At 37.4% G+C, this 27848-nt stretch overlaps 1 protein-coding gene across 3 annotated transcripts in view; it reads left to right on the top strand.

Moving 5' to 3' along the window:
- The window catches only part of LOC150091130 (mitochondrial intermediate peptidase), a 323378-nt gene that overhangs the window by 124243 nt on the left and 171287 nt on the right, over positions 1-27848 (top strand). For all 3 annotated transcript variants that reach the window (XM_090382168.1, XM_090382159.1, XM_090382176.1), the window contains exon 9: positions 6896-6948. In XM_090382168.1, coding sequence (XP_090238294.1) covers positions 6896-6948 — 53 coding nt within the window. The remainder of the gene's footprint in view (positions 1-6895; positions 6949-27848) is intronic.

Below are 27848 nucleotides of genomic sequence, written 5' to 3'. Positions count from 1 at the left end.
TCAGCCATTTTCAATCCACTGCAGGATGAAGGCCTCTCCAGCAACTTTCCAGTTCCTTCTGTTTTGAGCACTGGCCATCCATTTACTACCCAAAAACTCATGAATTTCATCTATCCATCTCCACCTTTGTCTTCCAGGTTTTCTTCTAGCTCCTCTTGGGTACAATTCTGTTATTTTCTTAGTCCATCTGTCATCATGTCTTCCTAATCCATGTGTTTCTCTTCTTATCTAACAGTCTGATTCCCAGTATAATTCGTTCCATTCTTCGCTGTGTAGTTCTCAGCTTCTCTTCCATTCTTTTGGTGAGTGCCCAAGTTTCACTTCCCTAAGTCACTTCCACATTGATTCATTATTTTATGTTTCAGACAAACTGGGATTATTGCTCTTCAGTATGTGACTATATTTCCTGAATGCTATCCATCCAAAATTTATTCTTCTCTTGACTTCCAGCCATTTATCTATATTACAGCTAATAACTTGTTCCAGATAAGTATATGACTCCACCTTTTCAATTAATGCTCCTTCAATCATTATTTCCCTTTCCGTGCATACTTGTTCATCATTACTTTTGTTTTAGCCATAATCATCTTTAGTCCAAAATCCTTACTAACTGTGCATAACTGATTAAGATTTTCCCCTAATTCTTTGGGATAGTGGCTTATGACCACAATGTCATCTGCAAATGGTTATTATTTAACATATCTCAAATAATATCTAATGTGTATTCAATGTTTACATTCGTATATAATGAGGAAAAATCTAGTGAGAATAAATTGTCATTGTCGCCAAGTCTACAGTCCTTAAATAATGTTATTAAATAATGTATCGTAGTTCTTAATCCCAAATTGTATCGCTTGTCTATAGGGTTTTATAATGCTATATACGTGTGTGGCCAGGGATGAAAATGCAGAATTTCTGTAGGAAACAATAGGCTGAATAGGAAATCCAGTAATTTTAGGAAGGAAATCCAGTCTTGTGTAATTTTACCTGACCAAAAAGTGCAGGAATATTGTATGTTCTGGCCTTCAATTCCTTTAACTGAGCCATAGTAATGTAGTCGTTTTTACGATACGTGGTTAATGTTTTATTGTATTGATTGACCAAATTGGTAAATAGTGCTGGGTCTACTTCAGGATAAGTGGAGGTATCTGAAATAACTGAATCTAACTTATTAATATAATCAGGTTTATCGAGTATAATCAGGTATACTGATTATACCGGTGAATAAGGAGAATGTGGCAGAACTTTGGCACCTATGGCAGTGATCACAGCACAATACTAGTCATATGGGGCCTGGCATTGTCACTTCACACTAGAATCTGACTGTCCTACCAAGGCACTCATTATCATATGCATCATTCATCTCTTTCCGATGCATTTAAGTCTCGTCTTACACAATAATGAATCACATATCACTGTTCATCTGTATGTCCGACATGATACTTGCTTCAAAATGATCATCAGTGACATGCTGCTAAAAAAAAAACTCTTCACACAACATTAGCTTGACAAGTACTGGCCTGTAAACAGTCTGCTCTGTAGTGATCAGGAGGGGGGTCACCTCTACTGGCAGTTACGAAAAGTTTGAACGGTAAACACGAAATCTTGTACACAGTCTGCAAATTAAAGGATTACCCCCTTGTACACGTAAAATGAAAATAAACTGGTGTGATGTTGTTTTCAATCATTCATTAAGTAATGAATTCATAAATGAAAATTAAGAGTTTAGTTTTATATATGCTAGCAAAATTATGTATGAAATAAAATAGTTTAAAAATGTTATAATTATTAAATGGCAGATATTCTTGATACAAGGTTACAAATCCTTCCTACTAAAAAAATAACTGATTTCACAATAGACTTTGAATACAATGTAAATAAATTTAAAACTATTTTTAAAAAGACACCGGCATTTGTCTCATAGCAGAAGTTTGATGAGCAGAGAAATTTATTTCAAATTTATATGCCTGAAAAGTTTAGTCACTCCTTATCTGATATCGATATTAAAAACTTTAATTTTTAAAAGATGATTTAAAATTACCGAAATTTAAAAGTACTTAAAATGTATTTGATTTTGATTATAGAAAATAGTTTTAAAAAATAGTCACTATTCTGACATGTTATTTATTGAAAGTCTCATTAAAAATCATAATTAGTCCAGGTGACTAATTATCTGATTTTAATGAGATCTTAATTAATGGGATCTGATTTTAATTTATACCAGTTTAAAGTTTAATGAGGATTCTAATTAATTATCTCTCATTATTCCCAAAGGAACTAGTTATTGTTGGTGACTATTGTCAAGTTTCACGGACTGATGGCAGTCATCGTGAAACAGGTGGGTATGTGGAATGTGTTAAGGTAACTAATAATAAGAATAGGTACATGTATACTTGCATGATAAATGGAACAGGACCAGGGTATGCCTGCCAGGGACAAAAGTTGATGACGTAAAGCATATGTCATCTTTTAAGGGCACAAACGGTGATATTGTTGTACACGTTGGCACCAATGACATTAAGAGTAGGAGATCTGCAGGTTTACTTAACAAGTATAGGTCAATGTTGCAAAAAAGTTCTGAATTAGGGTTAAATTTGAAAGTGTCTGCAATTCTGCCCAGACATGATAGGAGGAAATACATGATGAGAGCTTGGTCAATCAATTCGGCCCTGGAGGAAATGTGCAAGGCTCAAGGGGTAAAATTTTTTTCAGCCTGGTCTATGCTTGTTAACAGGAAAGACTGCTTCTACAGGGATGGGATACACTTAAATAGAAAGGGTGCAAAAATATTTGCTGATGCTATCGAGGCAGTGTTAGGTGGGTCGGAAAATTGTTAGCTTGGGGGATTCACAGACTAAACGGATAAAAGTAGCTGCAGGTGAAGGTGATTCTTGCACTACTTCTATTAGAATAACAGCAATGATGGGTGTTGAGAGTTTCACGGACTGATGGCAGTCATCGTGAAACAGGTGGGTATGTGGAATGTGTTAAGGTAACTAATAATAAGAATAGGTACATGTATACTTGCATGTATACCAATGCTAGAAGTATAGTAAATAAATTTGAATTTGAGATGTTGGTCAAGACATCAAAGGCGGATATTGTTGGGATAGCAGAGACATGGTGTCACACAGATATAAGGAATGCAAAACTGGAATTTGGGGATTACAATGCGTACAGAAAGGATAGACAGGATAGGAAGGGAGGAGGTGTTATGTTGTTAATTAAGAAAAACATAAAATCAAAAGAAGTTCATCCAGTTGATATAGATGAACAGTGCACTGTTGAGTCAGTTTGGTGTGACATAAGCACTCTGAAAGCAAAAATAAGAGTAGGAGTGTGTTATAGGCCTAATGACTTGAATGAGTACAATGAACAGTTGTACAGAGAAATAGTGGGCTAGTAAATCAGAATGTCTTATAATGGGAGATTTTAACTTCCCAGATATTGACTGGAACTTTTGCGTTGGTCACTCACACACTAGTAAGACTTTTGTGGATTTATTGGATGATTGTTTTCTGCAACAGCATGTAATACTCTTGATCTGGTTATCAGCAGTGATCATTCGTGTATTAAGAATTTTCAGATAAAGAAACCACTAGGTGGCAGTGATCACAGTGTACTGATGTGGGATTTACTTAAAGATATAATTACCATCAGGAGTAAAGGAAAGGGTTTTTGCTTCCGTGAAGGTGAGTACAGTGGTCTCAGACAGTTTTTAAATTCTGTGCAGTGGGATCAACTGACAATGTTACCAACAGTAAATTCTAAGTGGGAAGCGTTCAAGGAATTAATTGTGGATGCTACTAAAAGTTTCATACCTATTAAGAAATATTGTTCAAGTTTTAGGCCTAAATGGTTATCAAATGAACTAATGAGACCCGTGACACAGAAGAAAAATGCGTGGGATGCATATAAATTATCAAGCGACTCAGAAGCCTATGGCCGATATAAGCTAGTCTGTAATCAGGTCACAAAGGAGGTTAGGCAGGCGAAGGTAGATTACGAGAAATTTTTGGCAAAAGATGCTAAGAAAAACAGCAAGGATTTCTTTACTTATATAAACTCTAAAAGGAAGGGGATGAATCTGATTGGTCCACTTATTATCGATGGTTCGACTGTTGATGATCCTACTCAGATAGCAAACAAACTGAATGAGTATTTTGCATCTACATTTACACAGGAGTTATTAAGGTTTGAAAATGGCAGAAGGTTATCAAATTGTAGCAGGGTGCTTAATGATTTTGTAATAACTGAGAGCAAAGTGGAGGAGAAATTGTTGAAGTTAAACATAAGAAAGGCACCTGTTGTGGATGGGATCTATCCAGTTATGATAATAAAGGAGGCGGCAAAGCAACTAAGCAAACCCTTAGCTATAATTATGAGAGCATCCTTGGACTCAGTGGAGGTACCCACTTACTGGGGATGTGCAAATGTATCCCCAATTCACAAAGGGGGATTGAAGGGTGACACGAATAATTACAGACCAGTTAGTTTAACTTCTGTTCTGGGCAAAATAATGGAGTCACTGGTTAAAGATGCATTGCAGGATTATCTAGACAAGACTGCAGCAATAATTCAGACAGAGCATGGGTTTGTTAAGGGAAAGTCTTGTCTGACAAATTTATAGGATATTATGATTTGGTTACAAAGGAACTGGATGCAAAATATAATTCTGATATCATATATTTGGATTTCAGGAAAGCTTTTGACACTGTTGCAGAATGGTATTAAGGGTAAGTTGGTACAATGGATAAAAGGATGGTTGAGTGGGAGAAGACAGAGGGTGGTAATTAATGGGTTCTGCTCTTTGTGGACTAATGTTATTAGTGGAGTCCCACAGGGTTCAGTGTTGGGTCCTCTGTTGTTTTGTATATTTATCAATGATATTGATGAAGGTATATCAGGCTTAGTGTTGAAGTTTGCAGATGATACAAAGGTTGTTTTCACTTGCTTTCTTGCATCACATGCCTACTACTACTATTGGCTTGCATTTATTTGACTGTGAAAGTGCCATAATAGAATTAATACTTGTAGTTACCAAGTACTGCTTACTTTTACTGATAACAGCTTCAGCATTCACTGATAACAAGGAGTGCAGTTCTCTGCTAAGTGAACTTTGTAACTTGTAGAATTTAGGATAGGTAGGGAGGTTGTCTGCAAGCAGAAATAATTGTAAAATAATAATTCACAAAATGAAGCCTTGATTATCATATTGAGGAATGAAGAAGACATAATTTAGAGGTGTAAATAAGAAAATGTTGAACTAATATTAATGAAAAACTAGTGTATAAAGTACTGTAATGTTAGAAAGTAGTCTAGTAGGTGGTGGTAATGTATGGGATGACATAATTTTAGATAAAGGAACTTTGAGTATTAAGTTGTAACTTAAAAGCTTTAGCTAAATTCAAAAATAAGATAATGTGTTCACGTTTAAAAAAATATTTTTCAATTTCCACAACGTGTTTCAGCAGATGCATACAGTAATCTTGACCACACATCCTCCAAGGTCAGATAAATAGGTACCCACATGAGAGGGGAGGCAAATAGGTAGTTTATTTTATTATTAATTAATTAATTTTTATATTTTTTTGGCTGCTGCAGCAAAGGACTCATGCTTTCTTGCATGATTTGGCTAATACTGATAAGGGAGCTGAAGTTTCCACACAATATACAACTACTTAACAGTTATTTCTGAATCCTGTCATTAGGCCAAATCAGGAAAGATTGAAAGAACCTGTACAAGAGAGAAAACTATTTAATAATTGAGTGTTTCCACTAGTACAAATTGTTATGCATACTTCATTAATTCCTTATTTTATATAATTTTATTTTAATTGGTTCTTGAAATCCTAATAAGTTTTGATCTAATTTCTGGATGTATATAAATATGATACATGGTAAAGTGGCACATCATACTGTAACTTGTTTTTATAAGAAAGTTATTGTTAAATTTAAACTCTAGTTTAAATAGAGGCATTGGCAACTATACATTGTAAGTGCATGCATGTGTGCATTTGTGTTTTTAATTAATTTATATATATTTTAAGTACTGATGTACAGGATAATCACAAAAAGATGCAGCTGTTTTGAATGCCTATATTTCTTTCATGTATTGAGCTGGTATTGGCACATTTGGTGTTGTTAAACATGTAATGAATGGGAATTTATTCAGTATGTGATATCTGTGCATCCAAGACTACTCACAGACATTAATCAGTGGTTACCATAGCTGCAGGCATTGTTTCTTCAGCAGGGAATCATCCAGCAGCTGTTATTTCACCTTTTAATCCATAAGTGATATGTGGATTATTCCTGAAGGCATCCTTCAGAAATCTCACACAAAGTGGTCACAGGGATTTAGATCTGGCAAGTACAGTGGCTAAGACATTCCAATCACATATCACCCATGATATCAATTCAAGATGTCTGTATCATTAAAAGTTCCTACAGGAACTGAAGAACTGCATTTGCTGTATGTTTCTTGGGAAAAATGTTTCTTCAGTTTCACTATCATGCATTCAACAGTTGGAACAGAGTGGTCTTCAAGATTCCGATATGTGCAATAATTTCAGCTACATCATCAGCTTCATTTTGAAACTATTGTGCTTATTGTTAATCACAGAATCAGTGTTCACATTTCTTTGCTAACTTTGAAGTTGACCTTTTTGGGCCATTTTTTTTGCAGCCACATCTTACTTAAAGTCATGCTTTATTGTGGTATACTCTCCTGTTTACAAATTTCTTGTTGGAATGCTCTGCTAATTGGCAAAAAAAAAAAAAAAAACCTCCCATGTCTTACAATGACAGCCCAGTACATAAAAAAAAATACAGGCATTCAGAACTGAACTTTTCTTGATCCATCTGTATATTTATATTGATATTTTTATTTAAGGAATTAATGCCATGGGATGTACCTTACTACATCGCGCTTGCTAGACATCAAAGGTAAATGATGATGCTTTTTAATTTTTGTGTTAATAATGTGTTTATATTACTTTAGTATTGTGAAATTTAATGCTTTGCTAGTTTTCCTTTTTTTTTTTCTCTCATTCTGTATTTCATAATAGTCATTTTTATAACAAAGTACATCTAGTGCATGGTTACCTGATGATACAGAAATTCCATGCTGATATTATTTGTCCAATAAACCTACATACACAGTGATCACTGAATTATGACCACCTACATAATACTTCATAGATCCTCCTTTTGCCCTCAGTACAGAAGCTATCCAATGTGCCATTGATTCAACAAGATGTCGGAAGCATTTGGGAGGTATGGCCAACCAAGCTGTGTGTAATGTGGTCAGCAATGTAGGTATAGAGGTGATTGATGTATCCAGATGCCTGATATGCCTTTCCATAATGTCCCACAAGTGCTCTATGTGATTGATATTGGGGGAAGTTCGGAGGCCAATCGATATGCTGGAAGTCAGAACTGTTTTCCTCAAACCATTCCTGCACATAAAGTGCCTGATGGCTCAGTACATTGTCATCTTGGAAGACACCATCGCCATTTGGGAAAAAGTGTAACATAGTGGGGTGTACACAGTCAGCAAGTAGGTGACGATAGCAGAGACCAGTGATACGTTGTTCCACATGTACCAGGGGTCTAAGTTCCTGCCAGTGAAACATGCCCCACACCACACAACCGCCTCCACTTTTGATACCATGCATGATGGATCAAGAGCCTCATGTTGTTGATGCCAAATCCATACATGACCATCCACGGTGTCGAGTAAATAGCATGACTCATCCGACCAGCACACCTTCTTCCAGTCTTCTAACATCCAACTTACATGCTCTTTTCACCAGGCAAGTCTTTTATGCCGATGAACCTTGGTTAGGAGAGGATGCGGTAGGGGTCGTCTGCTGGTATAGCCCATATGTGCAAGCATGCGACGCATGGTCATGGCAGATATTGTTTCGAGTTGGCCCATGTTGTATTGGGTAGTCAACTCTTCAATAGTGCTGCGCCTGTTTGCCTGTACGAGTTGTCAGACCCGGCACTCACCTTAAACATCAACCTTTCGCTGATGTTTGCAGTTTTGCTGTCGGGTTGTTGTTGTTTAACTATTTTGACGCCAGTCCTGGTACACTTTAACTATGGCGGCTCTCGAACACCTCACCAGTTCAGCCGTTTAGGAAATCGAGGCACCAGTTTGTCAGGCACCCACAATCTGTCCTTTATCAAAGTCCGATAAATCCTTCCTTTTACCCATCGCGCTCAGAATTTTACTACCTACTGAACCACTGAAACCTTATCTATGCTACATAGGTCGACTAACTGTGTACGCTCATACCTCACATGGTCAGTAGGTTGCATTCAGTTTTCATAGGGGTGGTCCTAATTCAGTGATCACTCAGTGTATATCTGCAGTTCTGTGCAGTTTCAATGCTTTGATGCACTGACATTATCTTTAAATGATGACTGCACTTGTATACCCCCTCTGATCCCTAAAATTGTTTGGTTATATAAACAGAAAACTTGTATATTTCGCATTAGTAGAGGAACATGATGCAAAAAACGCAAGCAGCGTCAGCCAAAAATAAAAAAAACCCTTCCCATTTCTCTGATCCATTAATTCTAAATGTTTGTCTAGTTCTGCCTTGAATTTTTTTAAGCTATCAACTTCCGCAACAACAGAGGGAAGTTTGTTCCAACAATAAACTACCCGCTGTAAAGGCAAACTTCTGCACATCTATTCTACAACTGTCTTTCCTCAGTTTCAATCTATGCCCCCCCCAGGTTAGTAATCTGAGCAAGAGGAAGAATCACATCAGCATTCGGCCTGCTCAATCCATTCAAGGCCTTATACACCTCAATCAGATCACCTCGCGGGTGTCTAGTGTCTGCACACACTGCAATTTGCAGAACTTTCTTTGTAGGAGCACCCCTTTCTTCCCTTCACCAGTCTTGTTGCCCTTCACTGTACTCATTCTAGCAACTCTACATCCTTCCTAAAACGAGGCTTCCAGACCTGTACGCAGTACTCAAGGTGTGGCCTGACCATTGCGTTATACATGGGGATAATCACCTCCTTATCCCTTCATGCAAAATTCCTATATATTATTGACAAAACTCCATCACCTAATTGGACAGACTGTCTGCACTGCTCAGAAAACTTCATATCTAACTGCACAATTACCCTCAGAGCTCTTTCATTCTCCACTACCCTGAGTGTAACAACAGCCAGTTGGTACATTTCTCTGAGGTTACTGCTACCCATATGTAATACTTTGCATTTGTCAGTGTGAAACTTCAGTTGCCACTTCTCAGCCCCTATGCCCAACTTTTCCAGATCCCGTTGCAGCAGCATACTGTCATTACTGTTATTAACAACCCTGCCAACCATTGTATCATCTGCAAAGTTTGAAATTAAGCTTGATATATCTTCATCAATATCATTGATAAATATACAAACCAACAATGGGCCCAACACTGAACGCTGGGAGACACCACTAATAACATTAGTCCACGAAGAGCAGTATCCATTGTTTACCACTATCTTCTCTCACTCAACTACCCTTTTATCCATTGTAGCAACTTGCCCTTAATGCCATACTGCTTCAATTTGTGCAGTAGTCTTCCATGTGCAACAGTATCAAAAGTGTTCCTGAAATCCAAGTGTATGATATTAAAATTATTTTTTGTATCCAGTTCATTTGGGACCACATCATATTATCCAATCAAATTGGCCTGACAAGACTTTCTCTTAACAAACCCATGCTGTGTCTGAATTATTACTGCTGTGTTATCTACATGATCCTGCAATGCTCTCTAACCAGTGACTCCATTATTTTCCGTGGAACAGAAGACAAACTAACAGGTCTGTAATTACTTGTCACCCTTTGCGAATTAGAGGTACCTTTGCACATTTCCAGTCCATGGGACTTATACCGAGTTCAAGGATGCTCTCATAATTATGGCTAAGATTTTGCTTACTTCCTTTGCCACCACCTTTAATATAAATTGATAGATCCCATTCACTCCAGATGCTTTTCTTATGTTTAACTTTAACAATTTCTCCTCCACTTTGCTCTCAGTTATTACAAAATCATTTAACTCCCTGTTAGAGTATGATAAACATCTGGCCCTCCTCCTTGAATAACTCCTCGTGTGTGAACGTAGATGCAATATACTCATTTAGTTTGGCAGCTAGCTGAAAATGATCATCTACAGTCAAACCATTGATATCAAGTGGACTAATCTGATTCATCCCCTTCCTTTTAGAGTTTATATAACTAAAGAAGTCTTTGCTGATTTCTTTGCATCTATTGCCAAATATTTCTTGTAATCTGCCTTTGCTTGCCTAACCTCCTTTGTGACTTTATTACAGACTGTAGTAATAGTAGTAGTGGCATGTGATGCAAGAAAGCACGTGTATGAGCTTATGCAGCATCAGCCAAAAAAAAAAAAAAAACAAAACACCATTCCCTCCAAATGCCTGGCCAGTTCCTCCTTAAATTTCTTTAACTTATCAACTTCCACAACAACAGATGGAAGTTTGTTCCAGCAATTAATCACCCGTTGGCTAAAGGCAAATTTCCGAACATCTATTCTACATCTGTTTTTTCTTAATTTGAATTTATGCCCCCTTAGGTTCGTAATCTGAACAAGTGGAAAGATCCCATCAGAATTCAACGTGCTCAACCCATTCAAGGCCTTATACCCCTCAATCAGATCACCGTGCAGGTGCCTAGTCTCCAGCCACTGCAATTTGCAGAACTTAAGCCTCTCTTGGTAAGAGGATTGTTTGTTATTGTTTGTTATTTGGTTTTTAGGAGCATTAGCAACTAGGGCCATATTACTCCGGGAATATGCGGTGGTCATTCCCTGACCTTTCTGCATCTTCCGTATTTGGTGGTGACGGGATCGAACCCCGGTCTAATCAAGAAGCGTGTGTTATGCACTGCTGCTGCTCCTTCCCACCTGGCTACGGAGGTGCCCTCGGTAAGAGGATCCCTTCATTCCCCTCACCACTCTTGTTGCCCTTCTCTGTACACGCTCAAGCAAAATGAGGCCTCCAGACCTAAAGGCATGGCCTGACTATTGCCTTATAAAGAGGGACAATCACCTCCTTTTTCCTTCTAGCAAAATTCCTATATATCACTGACAAAACACCATGACTTGCCCTTTGCAGCCTGTCTGCATTGCTCAGAAAACTTCATATCTGACTGCACAATTACTCCCAGTTCTTTTTCATTTTCCCACCTTAAGTGTAGTACCACACAGTTGGGAAGTTTCTCTGGGGTTACTTCCACCCATATGCAGTACTTTGCATTTGTCAAGGTTAAACTTCAGTGCCACTTCTTAGCCCATCTGCCCAAATTATCTAGATCCTTTGCAGTAGCACACTGTCATTAACAACCCTGCCAACCTTTGTATCATCTGCAAACTTCGACACTAAGCCTGATATACCTTCATCAATATCATTGATAAATATACAAAATAACAGAGGACCCAACACCAAACCCTGTGGGACTCCACTAATAACATTAGTCCACGAAGAGCAGCACCCATTAATTACCACCCTCTGTCTTATCCGACTCAACCATCCTTTTATCCATTGTAGCAACTTACCCTTAATACCATTCTACTCCAATTTGTACAATGGTCTTCCATGCGCAACAGTGTCAAAAGCTTTTCTGAAATCCAAATATATGATATCAAAATTATTTTTGCATCTAGTTCCTTTGTAACCACATCATAATATCCTATCAAATTTGTCACACAACACTTTCCCTTAACAAACCCATGCTGTGTCTGAATTATTGCTGCAGTCTTGTCCAGATGATCCTGCAATGCATCTTTAACTGGTGACTCCATTATTTTACCCGGAACAGAAGTTAAACTAATTGGTCTTTAATTACTCGTGTCACCCTTGGATTCCCCCTTTGTGAATTGGGGATACATTTGCACATCTCCAGTCAGTGGGGACCTCCCTCAAGTCCAAGGATGCTCTCATAATTATGGCTAAGGGTTTGCTTTGTTGCTTGGTCGCCTTCTTTAATATAACTGGATATATCCCATCCACCCCAGGTGCCTTTCTTATGTTTAACTTCAACAATTTCTCCTCCACTTTGCTCTGAGTTATTACAAAATCATTAAACACCCTGCTACAATTTGATAATCTTCTGCCATTTTCAAACCTTAATAACTCGTCATGTGTGTAGATGTACAATACTCATTCAGTTTGTTTGCTATCTGAGCAGGATTGTCAACAGTCGAACCACCGATATCATGTGGACCAATCAGATTCATCCCCTTCTTTTTAGTGTTTATATAAGTTTTTTATTGTTCCTTGCTGTTTTTGTTAGCATCTTTTGTCAAAGATTTCTCGTAATCTGCCTTCGCCTTATATCTGCCATAGGCTTCTGAGTCGCTTGATAATTTTTATGCATCCATGCATTTTTCTTCTCTGTCATGAGTCTGATTAGTTCATTTGATAACCATTTAGGCCTAAACCTTGAACAATATTTCTTAATAGGTATGAAACTTTTATTAGCATCCACGATTAATTCCTTGAATGCTTTCCACTTAGAATTTGCTGTTGGTAACATCGTCAGTTACCAACTGTACAGAACTTAAAAACTGTCTGAGACCACTGTACTCACCTTTACAGAAGCAAAAACCCTTTCCTTTACACCTGATGGTAATTATATCTTTAAGTAAATCCCACATCAGTACACTGTGATCACTGCCACCTAGTTGTTCCTTTATCTGCAAATTCTTAATACACAAATGATCACTGCCGATCACCAGTACAAGAGAATTAACCTCTCTGGTTGCCTCTCGAACATGCCACTGCAGAAAACAACCATCCAATAAATCCACAAAAGTCTTACTAGTGTGTGAGTGACCAACGCACAAGTTCCAGTCAATATCTGGGAAGTTAAAATCCCCCATTATAAGACATTCTGATTTACTGGCCCACTGTGTTTCTCTGTACAATTGTTTATTGTACTCATTCGAGTCATTAGGCCTATAACACACTCCTACTCTTATTTTTGCTTTCACAGTGCTTATGGGGTGCCTCCGTAGCCAGGTGGGAAGGAGCAGCAGTGCGTAGCACATGCTTCTTGATTAGACTAGGGTTCGAGCCCGTCATCACCAAATACAGAGGATGCGGAAAGGTCAGGGAATGACCACCGCATATCCCAGATCAATATGGCCTTAGTTGCTAATGCTCCTAAAAACCAAATAACAAACAAACAAACAGTGCTTATGTCACACCAAACTGACTCAACAGTGCACTGTTCATCTATATCAACTGGATGCACTTCTTTTGATTTTATGTTTTTCTTAATTAACAGCATAACACCCTCCTCCCTTCCTATCCTGTCTATCCTTTCTGTACACATTGTACCCCCAAATTCCAGTTCTGCATTCCTTCTGTCTGTGTGACACCACGTCTCTGCTATCCCAACAATATATCTGCCGTTGATGTCTAGACCAACACTTCAAATTCATCAGATTTATTTACTATACTTCTAGCATTGGTATACATGCAAGTATACATGTACCTATTCTTATTATTAGTTATCCTAACACATCCCACCTGTTTCATGATGACTGCCATCAGTCCCTGAAACCCCCAACACCCCCTTGCTCCACGCCGCTGCTTATTCTAATAGAAGTAGTGCAAGAATCACCTTCACCTCTGCCTGCAGCTACTTTTAATCTTTTTAGTCTGTGAATCCCCCCAAGCTAGCAGTTTTCCGACCCTCCTAGCACTGCCTTGATAGCATCAGCAAATATTTTTGCTGATGCTATCAAGCATCAGCAAAAATATAAAGCAAATTTTTATAAAAAATTGGGTGGGTTAATATAGGAAGCCGGATTATAGTGCGGTCAGAGGACGAGCCTCCTCTGAGCGTAAGAAATACGGACCTTAATTTAGGTAATTTTGATATTGCATTATGATTTAGACATTTGATTTTTAATATTCATAATTGTGGCCGCTTTTATGTGGTGTTTGCTATAATTGTAGGGTATATTGTTTATTGTGAGTGTTTTTATAAGTTTGTTAATTGCTTCTGTTGTGTTCTCTGCATTATTGCATATTTTTATTATTCTGGTTGTTTGGTTTCTAATTGTGTTTCCATATATGTGTTTTGCAATGTTGCTGTCCCAGTGGACAAGCTTTATAGCTGAGAAGTTGAAGTGGTCTCTTTTGTCATAATGTTTAGTTTCGATATTGTTGTTGTTCACCAGCAACAAAACATACCTAGAATACATCCAAAACAAAAACAATAAGATAAGAAGCATATACACCTATGACTTCCAAAGCCTATTTACTAGCATATCACACGAAAATCTGATTAAAGTCCTATTAGTCTACTTTCAAAACCACCAAAATAGTTTAAAATGTAACAAACAATACTGGTACGATCTAATTAATCTCAACGTCAAAAATAACTACGTAAAGATGGGAAACAGCATCTACCAACAGACCAGAGGGATAGCCATGGGATCGTGCTGCTCCAGCGCGATTGCCAACCTATGCTTACACCACTTTGAAAATGACATCACAGAAGAAATCAACATATTTAGATATATCAATGACGTCCTAGTCATCAACCACGACAGTTTTGAAACACTAGCCCAAGTAATCTACCCCACTGACTTCAGCATAGAACGGACCAACCAAAACAGCAACCTACAAGCATATTACCTCGACAGTCAGATCACCACCATCAACAACAACAATATCAAAACTAAACATTATGATAAAAGAGACCACTTCAACTTCCCAGCTATAAAGCTCGTCCACTGGGACAGCAACATTGCAAAACACATATATGGAAACACAATTAGAAACCAAACAACCAGAATAATAAAAATATGCAATAATGCAGAGAACACAACAGAAGCAATTAACAAACTTATAAAAACACTCACAATAAACAATATACCCTACAATTATAGCAAACACCACATAAAAGCGGCCACAATTATGAATATTAAAAATCAAATGTCTAAATCATAATGCAATATCAAAATTACCTAAATTAAGGTCCGTATTTCTTACGCTCAGAGGAGGCTTGTCCTCTGACCGCACTATAATCCGGCTTCCTATATTAACCCACCCAATTTTTTATAAAAATTTGCACGCAATGAGACGGAAGGTAACATTCACTTTACAGGAGGCTGTAAATATGTAAATAGCTATCCCCTAAGACAATACGGGCTGTTATGCCTTAGAAAAGCTATACCGGCCCAGTCCAAAGGGATAGCAATACCAACTCATGTAAATAACAATTAATGTAAATAACAAACCAACTCGTGTAAATAACAAAAAAACAATGCTTGCAAATAACAAAAAAACAACGCTTGTAAATAACAAACAACCAAAACATGTAAGAATTTAATTTTCACCGCGGAGTCAATCAAAAACCGGAAATAAAAAAAAAAACCCGGACTCAGCCCCACCCCGGCTGACGTAGGAATCAGCCCACTCATCGGATGACTTGCAAAAACATCACCCTACAACAATATCAAGCAACAATATGAGCGGCTGCGCACTCAAAAACCAAACCAGTGATAAAACAAACAATGAGTAGGGCAAACCCCTCATTTACCGAAAGACCACCACCGGACAGATAAGTATAACTCCACTCGCTTATTCCGATAATTACCCGTTGGGCTTTGTTTCCCCTCTACCAGTTTGCCGAATCCGATGTTAAAATAAAAATACTTTCAAAAATTAAAATTAAACCAAAAGACAAATTGAAATAAAAATATCCATATTCAATTAATTAAATAGACTTAAAGAGCAAAATAATCTCACTGCTAAGGCAAAACTGGTAAGGAGATAACAGAAACGGGTAATTATGAGACATTCCTTTAAAACTGGCTATCGATCTGCTCAAAGCCCCTGATGAAGTAGCGGGTAGATGACCAGGTGAGGGAATGTTAGTTAGTTAGTATTGTATGATGATTAATTAATGTTAAAATAATTATAATTAAAACTAAATTCATTATATATTATATAATTTAATACCATTACAGACCCCCAGGAATAGGTTAGAATAAAAACGCTAACTAAATCTCCTGTTCATTATACACCTTAATACCCTATAGAAAATAGATACCAGAAAAATTTAAGTAATCTAAGCAATCAAAATAAAAAATATACATCAAGCACGTATAATAGTCCAATTGCCACAGGGCAATGGCATTAACATAGCAAGCGATAAATTAAAAATAATCAATTAGACATTAACAATAATAATAATAACACAAAATATATATATATATATATATATATACCATAGGCTTCTGAGTCGCTTGATAATTTATATGCATCCCATGCATTTTTCTTTTGGTGTCACGAGTCTCATTAGTTCATTTGATAACCATTTAGGCCTAAACCATGAACAATATTTCTTAATAGGTATGAAACTTTTAGTAGCATCCAAAATTACTACCATGAATGCTTCCCATTTAGAATTTGCTATTGTTAACATCATCAGTTGGTCCTACTATATAGAACTTAAAAAATCTCTGAAACCACTTTAGTCACCTTTACGAATTCAAAAACCCTTTCCTTTACCCCTGATGGTAGTTACATCTTTAAGTAAATCCCACATCAGTACAGTGTTATCACTGCCACCTAGTAGCTCCTTTATCTGTAAATTCTTAATGCATGAATAATCACGGCTGAAAATTAAAATTAGATCAATTGTGTTACTCCCTCTGGTTGCCTCTCTAACGTGCTGCTGTAGAAAACAATCATCCAATAAATCCGCAAAAGCCTTGCTAGTGTGTGAGTGACCAATCCACAAGTTGCAGTCAATATCTGGGAAGTTAAAATCCCCCATTATAAGACACTCTGATCTACTGGCCCACTCGATTTCTCTGTATAATTGTTCATTGCACTCATCAGAGTCATTAGGCCTATAACATAACAAACTCCTACCCTAATTTTTGCTTTCCCAGTGCTTATTTTTTTCCAGCAGGTGGTTGATTGCTGGAACAAACTTCCATCTGTCGCTGTAGAAGTTGATAGCTTAAATATATTCAAGGTAGAACTAAACAAACATTTGGAGCCGAGAGTGGATGGATGAAATGAGAAGTGTTGGCTTTTTTGTTTTTTTTCGGCTGATGCTATATAAGCTTGCTTTTTTGCATCATGTGCCTATAGTAATGCTAATGCCACACGAAACTGACTCAATATTGCATTGTCCATCTATGTCAACTGGACGCACTTCCTTAGATTTTATGTGTTTCTTAACTAACTGCATAACCCCTCCTCCCTTCTTATCCTGTATATCCTTTCTGTACACATCGTACTCTCCAATTTCCAATTCTGCATTCCTTACATCTGTGTGACGTCTCTGATATCCCAACAATATCTACCTTTGATGTCTTGACTACCACTTCAAATTCATCAAAATTATTTACTATACCCCTAGCATTGGTGTACATGCAAGTATTCATGCACCTGTTCTTACTCCTATTCTAATGCAGCCCATGTAATTATTTGTTTTATGACTCCCAGCAGTTCCAGAAATCCCCAGAAACTTGCTTTCCGGGCTGCTTCTCATTCCAATAGAAGCAGTGCAAGAATCATTTCCACCTCTGCCTGTGGCTATTGTTAATCTATTAGTCTGTGAATCCTCCCCCATGCTAGTAGTTATGTGACCCACCTAACATTGCCCCAATAGCATCAGCAGATATTCTTTCACCCTTTTCTGTTTAAGTGTATCCCATCCCTGTAGAAGCAGTCTCTCCTGTTAACAAGCACAGACCAAGCTGAAAAAATTCTACCCCATGACCTTGCACAATCTCTCCAGGGCCAAATTGGTTGACTGGGCTCTCATCATATACTCCCTCTTATCGTGTCTGGGCAGGATTGCAGACACTTTCAAATTTAACCCTAACTCGCAACTTTTTTTTCAACATTGACCTGTACTTATTAAGTAAATCTGCAAATCTCCTACACTTAATGTCGTTAGTGCCATCATGTACAACGATATCACCTTTTGTGCCCTTAAAAGATGATATCTGCTCTACAACGTCAACAAATTTTTCCCCTGACAGACATATCCTAGTCCTATTCCTCCTATATTTCCCATTTCCCTGACAATTGAGATTAGATTTTAGATTGAGATTATTTTTGAGATTTGTTTAATTTGGTGTAAATAATTAGGTGCCATATGAATCTGAAACCAAATCAAAAGTTTGGTTTCACTTTTGGTATTGTTTTGGCAGTCTGTTTATATTTTCAGTTTTCATAGTTTTAGTGGAACAATAACTTGTAGAAATGTTTTTTTAAACTATGGCTCAGATGAAAGAAAAGGGAAAATGAAGGTAGTGTGCCCCTGTAACTGATGGTTTGAAGAAAAAAAAAGACACTTGATTACTTTTGTAGTGAAAATGAAAATAATAAGAGCTGAAGTGGTGAAGGCATGGTATCTATTGTCCACGAGTGAGGGTTAGTGGATTAACAATATGTACTTCAATGAAAGATAGTGTCCCCCCCCCAACACCACTTTTCTGCTCTGCCTATGGATTAAGGGTTTATTTTCACTTTTAATCACTATTATTTGTGAAGAACATTAGCTCAGTCTACTGCTTCTTATCAATGGCAGTAGCCTAATCCATGGTTCAGGGAAGGAAGCAAGCAACAGCTGTCATACAAATTTTGATGTGCTGTAACGAACATCTCTATGGCAGTAAGAAACATTGCTGCAAGTTAGAAAGATATCAAGTATTTCACTATGACTGACTTTTGGACAAAGCTTTGCTTACAGTTTTTTAATTTTTCCATGACTGAAGATTTTCAAGAAACATAAGTGTCAGGAATTTTAGTCTTGGCAAACAAATCTGGAAGTGGATCCAGATGTTGAACAAGTTGGTGGAGTTCATAGAGAAGACCTCAAGACTGATAGTTTCATTGAGTTGCAGGCAAAATAAATTGAAAAAAGGAATAAAACTCCAGTATCTCTTCAAAGAGCTTAAACCTCAAAAGTTTGAGAAATATCATGAAATTGGAAGAGACAGTGAGAGTCAGAGGATTTCAATTGCAGTGTTGAAAGAAGCAGTAGTGTTGTCAGAAACACCCTGTGATGTTACCATTTCTATAAGATTCTTTATGATGAGAAGGAGACTTCATCATCCTTCTCTTTCTTGGTGATTCCCTTCTACTTCTCCTCTCTCTCTCTCTCAGGGTAACTCGGGGATTTTTTTTTTTTTGGCTGGTGCAGCATAAGCCTCACGATATAGCTAATAATAATAATCAGCTTTCTTTGAATGAAGTTTTCAAACAGGATTAATCAGGTATTTACAATAATTGTATTTAATTCTTATATCATTTTTAAAAAATCAAATTATTGAAAAGTATTTGGGGAACATATCTGAGTAAATTTACATGATTTTATATAGGAAATTGTTTGGTTATCATACATTCATTTAACTTATGGTTTTCCTGCACTATCACTTATATTTAATAGTAATATAAGAAGAAACTGCTTGGTTTTGGAAAAATGATATATTACTACAGTAAGGTGTTATTACACTTTCTTTCTAACCAACAAGTGGTAATTGATGCATAAATATAACTGAAATTTGAAGCAATATCTTCCACTAGATATATCAATTCTATTTGATGGAAATAATCAATTTTTAATACAAAAATTCATTTATTATACTGAAATGATTTTTTAATACAAATATTTTTATTACATCGGTATGATTATTTTTGTTTTCTTCAAAGGTGGCTCTTTTATACCATTATTCTGAATGAACAAAGCGATTACAAGGGTTTTATTTATTTATTTTTTTTATTTTTTTGAAAATTGCCTTGAGTAGTTTCTTACTACAAAAAGTAACGTGAAACTTTTCTAACAGTGATGTTTTTTGAATGACAAAAAATAAATCACTTTATTTTGTGGCACAGGAAATAGAAATAGAAAGAAGATCATTTGTGCCCTATATGTTATTGTCAGTTCATCAGGAGGGGCTCTGAAGTTTTTGGCTGACATCTCTAAATTATTCATTCCTACACAATAAAAAATTACTTATTTTTGAACGTTGTGAAGGAATTGATTGTAACCACAGATAATATCAAACACGTGTGTGGATACCAGTGTGTTTCATTGCCCATTAAATCATTGAGGATTTATCTGGCATGGTGATCCAGTCGTGGGTTGCTGCAATTAACACTTTAGTGTAAACATTAGTGCTAATTAAATGTAAAATACACCAGCTCTCGGTTTATAGTCAAATACATCAAAATGGAGAGGTGTCCCACCAAAATGGGCAAATTTTAGAAAAAATGAGCCCACCTGGGGATTAATGTGCAGTTTATATCATATCATGAAATGGGGATGAGATTATCCAAGTGCAAGTCACTGAATTTACAGCTCCACGAAACTGATAAGTTTTTGAAGACTTGACGTTTTATTGACTTAATTGTCATTATTGTACTCTATAAGTAGCTTTATAGTCCTAGGCATGCTCACTATTTTATTTTTAATTTAGCAAGAGATTTTGTAGGTTACTACTTAATATATGTAGAACCTTTGTTTCATTCGAATCTTGCCACTTGTTATTGTTATTAGACCGAGAGGAGGGGAATTCAAATTTTTTAATTGTGCTAAATAGGTAACTCTAAAGTTCAGATTAATTAGGTTGGTGTTAGTTGGATAATTTTGTTATATATTACAATTAACTTATAACTCAAATCACTTGTTGGGAATATATCTTTTGTGTTTTGCTAAGGTATACTAATTTAAAATTGTGGTAGTTATGGTATAGTGTAACATATATTCTGAACTTATTAGTGCAAGTTAGATAGCATAGAACTAGATAGCGGCGTAACATGTATCACTGCATTTAGGAATCTATTAGCAAGTATAAAGTTATAGAATTCTTATAGTACCATGATAATAGACTAAATATAAGAATAGCGAAATACTTAAAGTGCGGTACTCACCTTGAATATAATCTGCAATAGTTTTATGAAAAACTGATGGTTAAATATAAGGTGGAATGGTTAAGTTAATGCATTAAGGTGGGATGTGATTTAATTTAACGGAATTTTAAAATAAGCACAGGGAAACAGAAGTGCGCTACTCCGTCCCTGGTTGTCATAAAGTAGAAAATAGTTAATCTGGAACATATATTAATTCTTTTATGTTTCTTGGTAAGAGCACCCCATTGTTCCCATCACCAGTCTTGTTGCTCTTCTCTGTACTCGTTCTAGCAACTCAACATCCTTCCTAAAATGAGCCTTCCAGACCTGTACAAGGTATTCAAGGTATGGCCTGACTATTGCCTTATACAAGGGGGTAATCACCTCCTTATCCCTCCTAGCAAAATTCCTGTATATTATTGACAAGATCCCATGACCTGCTCTGGCAGCCTGTCTGCACTGCACAGTGAACTTCATATTTGACTGCACAATTACAGCCAGGTCTTTTACATTTTCCTGAGTGCAGTACCACACAGTTGGCACATTTCTCTTTGGTTATTGCTACCCATATGCAATACTTTGCATTTGTCAATGTTAAACTTCAGTTGCCCAGCTTATCTACATCCAGTTGGAGTAGCATACTGTTTTTACTGTCGTTAACAACCCTGTCAACGTTTGTATCATCTACAAACTTGGACATTAAGTCCGATATACCTTCATCAATATCATTGATAAATATACAAAACAACAACAGGCCCAACAGCGAACCCTGGGGAACTCCACTAATAACATTTGTCCACGAAGAGCAGTGTCTATTGATTACCACTCTCTGTCGTCTCCCACTCAGCCATCCCTTTATCCATTGTAGCAGCTTACCCTTAATGCCACACCTCTACAATTTGTACAGCAGTATCAAAAGCTTCGTGAAATCCAAGTATATGATATCAAAATTATTTTTGGTATTCAGTTCCATTGTGACCACATCATAGTATCCAATCAAATTGGTCAGAGAAGACCTCCTTTTAACAAACTCATGCTGTGTCTTAACTATTACTGCAGTCTTGTATAGATGATCCTGCAATGCTTCTTTAATTCCATTATTTTCCTCAGAGCACAAGATAAACTAACAGGTGTATAGTTACTTGTGTCACCTTTTGAACCCCCTTTGTGAATTGGTGATACATTTGCACACCTCCAGTCCATGGGGACTTCCTCTGAGTCCAAGGAAGCTCTCATAATTATGGCTAAGATTTTGCTTACTTCCTTTGCTGCCTCCTTTAATATAACTGGAAAGATTCCGTCCATCCCAGGTGCCTTTTTTATGTTTAACTTCAACAATTTCTCCTCCATTTTGTTCTCAATTATTACAAAATCATTTAGCTCCCTGTTAGAGTTTGATAAACTTCTGGCACTCCCCTAATTGAATAACTCCTCATGTGTGAATGTAGATGCAAAATACTGATTCAATTTATCAGCTACCTGAGCATGATCATCAGTAGTCAACTCATCTATGGTAAGTGGTGCAATCTGATTCATCCCTTTCCTTCTAGAGTTTACATATGTAAAGAACTTTTTTTTTTTTTGTTTTTCTTTACATCCTTTGCCAAAGATTGCTCATAATCTGCCTTCACCTGCCTAACCTCCTTTCTGACCTGATTACAGACTAGCTTATATCTGCCATAGGCTTCTGTGTCGCCTGATACTTTATATGCATCCTATACATTCTTCTTCTCTGCCACGAGCCTCATTAATTCATCTGACGTCTATTTAGGCCCAAACCTTTGAGCAGTATTTCTTAGTTGGAATGAAAAGCCTAGTAACCTCCAAAATTAAGTCCCTGAAGGCTTCCCATTTAGAATTGAACGTTGGCAACATCATCAGTTGAACCCACTGTACAGAATTTAAAAACTGTCTTAGACACCTGTAGTCACCTTTAGAAAGGAAAAGCCCTTCCCTTTAGCCTTGATGGTAGTTACATCTTTAAGTAATTCCTATATCAATACATTGTGATCACTGTACCCAGTGGTTCCGTTATCTGAAAATTCTTAATGCATGAATAATCACTGCTGATAATCAGATCAAGAGTATTATTTCCTCTAATTGTCTCTCAAACATGTTGCTGTAGAAAACAGTTATTCAATAAATCCAGAAAAGTCTTGCCCCCCCCCCCAAGATCTAGTCACTAGGGAGACTTGTGGATTTATTGGATGTTTGTGTTCTGCAGCAGCATGATCGAGAGGCAACTAGAGGGAATAATACTCATGATCTGATTATCAACAGTAATTATGCACGCATTAAGAATTTGCAGACAAAGGAACTACTAGATGACAGTGATCACGGTGTACTGATCTGGGATTTACTTAAACATTAGCATTAGTCGAGGCATATGATGCAAGAAAGCAAGCTTATGCAGCATCAGCCAAAAAAAACTCCTCCCATTTTTCCCCTCCATTCGTTCCAAATGCCTGTCCACCTTAGCCTTAAATTTATTAGTTTTCACAACAAAAGCTGGAAGCCTGTTCCACAAATCAACTGTCCGCTGGGTAAAGGCAAATTTCTGCACATGTGACTATCTTTCCTCAATTTGAAATTGTGCCCCCTCAGGTTCTTAGTCTGAGCAAGAGGAAGAATCTCATCAGCATTCAGCTTACTCGACACATTAATGGCCTTATACACTTCAATCAGATCACCTCGCAGGTGCTGCAATTTGAAGAACTTAAGCTTTTCTTGGTAAGAGCACCCCTTTATTCCGCTCACCAGTCTTGTTGCTCTTCTTTGTACTCGTTCTACATCACTACATCCTTCTAAAATGAGGCCTCCAGACTTGTACACTACTCTAGGTGTGGCCTGACCCTTGCCTTATACAATGAGATAATCACCTTCCTGTCCCTGCTAGCAAAATTCCTATAGATCATTGACAAGACTCCATGACCTGTCCTGGCGGCCCGTCTGAACTGCTAAGCAAACTTCATATTTGACTGTACAATTACTCCCAGGTTTTTTTCACTTTCTACTTCCCTGAGTTTACTACCACACAGTTGGTACATTTCTCTTCGGTAATTGCTACCCATATGAAGCACTTTGCATTTGTCAATATTAAACTTCAGTTGCCCATTTTCCCCATTAAACTTAGCCCATTTTCCTAACTTATCTAGATCCAGTTGGAGTAGCATACTGTCTTTACTGTCATTAACAACCCTGCCAACCTTTGGATCATCTGCAAACTTCGATATCAAACCTTATATACCTTCAGCAATATCGCTGATGAATATACAAAACAACAATGGTGCCCATTATTGTTTTGTATATTTACAAAAAATATTTTGTACAAAGAGCAGTGTCCATTGATTACCACTCTCTGTCATCTCCCACTCAACCATCCCTTTATCCATTGTATCAACTTACCCTTAATGCCATACCTCTCCAATTTGTACAGCAGTCTTCCATGCGCATGCGCAACAGTATCAAAAGCTTTCCTGAAATCCAAGTATCAAAATTATTTTTGGCATTCAGTTCCTTTGTGACCACATCATAGTATCCAATCAAATTGGTCAGACAAGACCTCTCTTTAACACCCATGCTGTGTCTTAACTCTTACTGCAGTCTTGTCTAGATGATCCTCCAATGCTTCTTTAACTCTGCAATGCTTCGGGTTATAGGCCTAATGAATCTGATGAGTATAATGAGCAATAGTGCAGAGAAATAGTGGGCCTGTAAATTTGAGTGTCTTATAATGGGGGACTTTAATTACCAGGATATTGACTGGAATTTGTGGGTTGGTCACTCACACGCTAGCAAGGCTTTTGTGGATTTATTGGATGATTGTTTTATACAGCAGCATGTTCAGGAGGCAACTAGAGGGAGTAATACTCTTAATCTGATTATCAGTAATGATTCTTCATGCATCAAGAATCTGCAAATAAAGGAACCACTAGGTGGCAGCGATCACAGTGAGCCAAAGTGGGATTTACTCAAAGAGGTAACTACCATCAAGGGTAAAGGGAAGGGTTTTTGCTTTCATAAAGGTGACTACAGTGGTCTGAGACAGTATTTAAATTCTATACGGTGGAACCAACTGATGATGTTACCAACAGCAAATTCAAAATGGAAAGCATTCAAAGAATTAATCTTGGAAGCTACTAGGCTTTTCATACCAACAAAGAAATATCGTTCAAGATTTAGGCTTAAATGGATCTCAGTTGAACTAATTAGACATGTGACAGAGAAGAAAAATGCATGGATACCTATAAATTAACATGTGACACAGAAGTCTATGATAGATATAAGCTGGTCTGTAACCACGTTAAAAACGAAATTAGGCAGGCGAAGGCAGATTATGAGAAATATTTGGCAAAGGATGCAAACAAAAACAGCAAAGTGTTCTTTACTTATGTAAACTCTAGAAGGAAGGGGATGAATCAAATTGGTCCACTTGATATCGATGGTTCAATTGTTGATGATCCTGCTGAGGTAGCTAACAAACTAAATGAATATTTTGCATCGACATTCACACATGAGGAGTTATTCAGGGAGGGGAATTCCAGAGGTGTATTCAACTCTGGCAGTAAGCTAGATAATCTTGTAATAACTGAGAGTAAAGTGGAGGAGAAATTGTTGAAGATAAACACAAGAAAGGCACCTTGGGTGGATGGAATCTATTCAGTTATATTAAAGGAGGTGGCAAAGGAAGTAAGCAAACCCTTAGCCATAATTATGAGAGCTTCCCTGGACTCAGGGGAGGTACCCATGGACTGGAGATGTGCAAATCAAAAGGAGACAGAGGTAATTACACACCTGTTAGTTTAACTTCTGTTCCATGGAAATTAATGGAGGCTGTGGTTGCAGAAAGATTGCAGGATCATGTAGACAAGACTTCAGTTATAGCTCGGACACAGCATGGCTTTGTTAAGGGGAAGTCTTGCCTGACCGATCTGATTGGATACTATGTTGTAGTCACAAAGGAACTGGATGCAAAGAATAACTTTGATATCATATATTTGGATCTTAGAAACGCCTTTGATACTGTTGCACATGGAAGACTGCTGCACGAATTGGAGCAGTGTGGCATAGGAGGCAAATTGCTGCTATGGATGAAGGGATGGTTGAGTGGGAGAAGACAGAGAGTGGTAATCAATGGACTCTGCTCATCGTGGACTAATGTTATTAGTGGAGCCCCTCAGGGTTCAGTTTAGGGTCTATTGTATTTATAAATGATATTGATGATGGTATATCAGGTTCAGTGTCCAAGTTTCCAGACGATACGAAGGTTGGCAGGGTTGTTAATGACACTAATGACAGTACACTGTTGCAACAGGAGCTAGAAAAGTTGAGCAGATGGGCTGAGAGGTGGCAAATGAAGTTTAACCTTGACAAATGTAAAGCACTACATATGGGAAGCAGTAATCACAGAGTAACGTATCATCTCTGTGGTACCACACTGACAGTGGTAGAGAATGAAAAGGACCTGGGGGTAATTATGCAGGCAGATATGAAGTTTTCTGAAAGTGCAGACGGTCTGCAAGATTTGCTCATGGTGTTTTGTCAATGATATACAGGAATTTTTCTAGCAGGGATAAAGAGGTGATTATCCCCTTGTATAAGGCCATGTTCAGACCACACCTTGAGTACTATACAGGTCTGGAGGCCTCATTTTAAGAGGGATGTAGAGCTGTTGGAACGAGTACAGAGAAGGGCAACAAGATTAGTGAATGGAACAAAGGGTTGCTCTTACGAAGAAAGGCTTAAGTTTGCAAATTACAGTGTCTGGAGATTAGGCACCTGCGAGTTGATCTGATAAAGCCTTGAATGGTTTGAGCATGCTTAATGCTGATGGGATTTTTCCTCTTGCTCAGAATAATCACCTGAGACGGCATAAATTCAAATTGAGGAAAGACGTTTCTAGGATAGATGTGCAGAAGTTTGCCTTTAGTCGGCGAACTTCCATCTGTCGTTGTAGAAGTTGATAGCTTAAATAGATTCACGTCAGAACTTGACAAACATTTGGAGCAATTGGATTGGTGAAATAAGGGTTTTTTTTTTTTTTTTTTTTTGGCTGATGCTATATAAGCTTGCTTTTTTGCAGCATGCGCCTTTGCTAATGCTAACCAGTGATTCCATTATTTTCCTCAGAATACAAGTTAAACTAAAAGTCTGTAGTTACTTGTGTCACCTTTTGTGAACCTCCTTTGTGAATTGTTGATACATTTGCACACCTCTAGTGCATCGGAACACCTCCCACCCCCCACAAGTCCAAGGAAGCTCTCATAATTATGGCTAAGGGTGTGCTTACTCCCTTTTCTGCCTCCTTTAATTTAACTGGATAGATCCCATCCACCCCAGATGCCTTTCTTATGTTTAACTTCAACAATGTCTCCACCTTACTCTCAGTTTTTACAAAATCACTTAGCTCCCTGTTAGCGTTTAACCCTGTTAGATGTAACTGCCATCATGGGTAAAAGGAAGGGCTTTTGCTTTGTAAAGGTGATTATAGTGGTCTCAGACAGGTTTTAAATTCTGTACTCAATGACAAAGTGTGATGTTACCAACAGCAAATTCTAAGTGGGAAGCATTCAATGAATTAATTTTGAAGCTACTAGGCTTTGTACACCAACTATGGAATACTGTTCAAGGTTTAGGCATAAATGGATGTCAGAGGAACTAATGATACGCATGGCTGAAAAGAAAAATGCATGTAATGCATACAAAATATCAGGCACCACTGAAGCTTATGGTAGATATAATCTAGTCTGTATTCAAATCACAAAGGAGGTTAGGCAAGCGAAGACAGATTACAAGAAATCATTGGAAAAGGTTGCAAAGAAAAACAGCATGGACTTCTTTAGTTATATTTAGGAAGGGGGGAGGGGTTATGCTATTAGTTAAGAAACACATAAAAACCAAGGAAATGAAGCCAGTCGACATC

Source organism: Mastigoproctus giganteus, chromosome 1, assembly GCF_048544385.1.
Source record: "Mastigoproctus giganteus isolate SK-2022 chromosome 1, ASM4854438v1, whole genome shotgun sequence".
Taxonomy (NCBI): domain Eukaryota; kingdom Metazoa; phylum Arthropoda; class Arachnida; order Uropygi; family Thelyphonidae; genus Mastigoproctus; species Mastigoproctus giganteus.
Note: the sequence above shows the minus strand (reverse complement) of the source record. Positions and strands in the feature narration are given on the sequence as shown.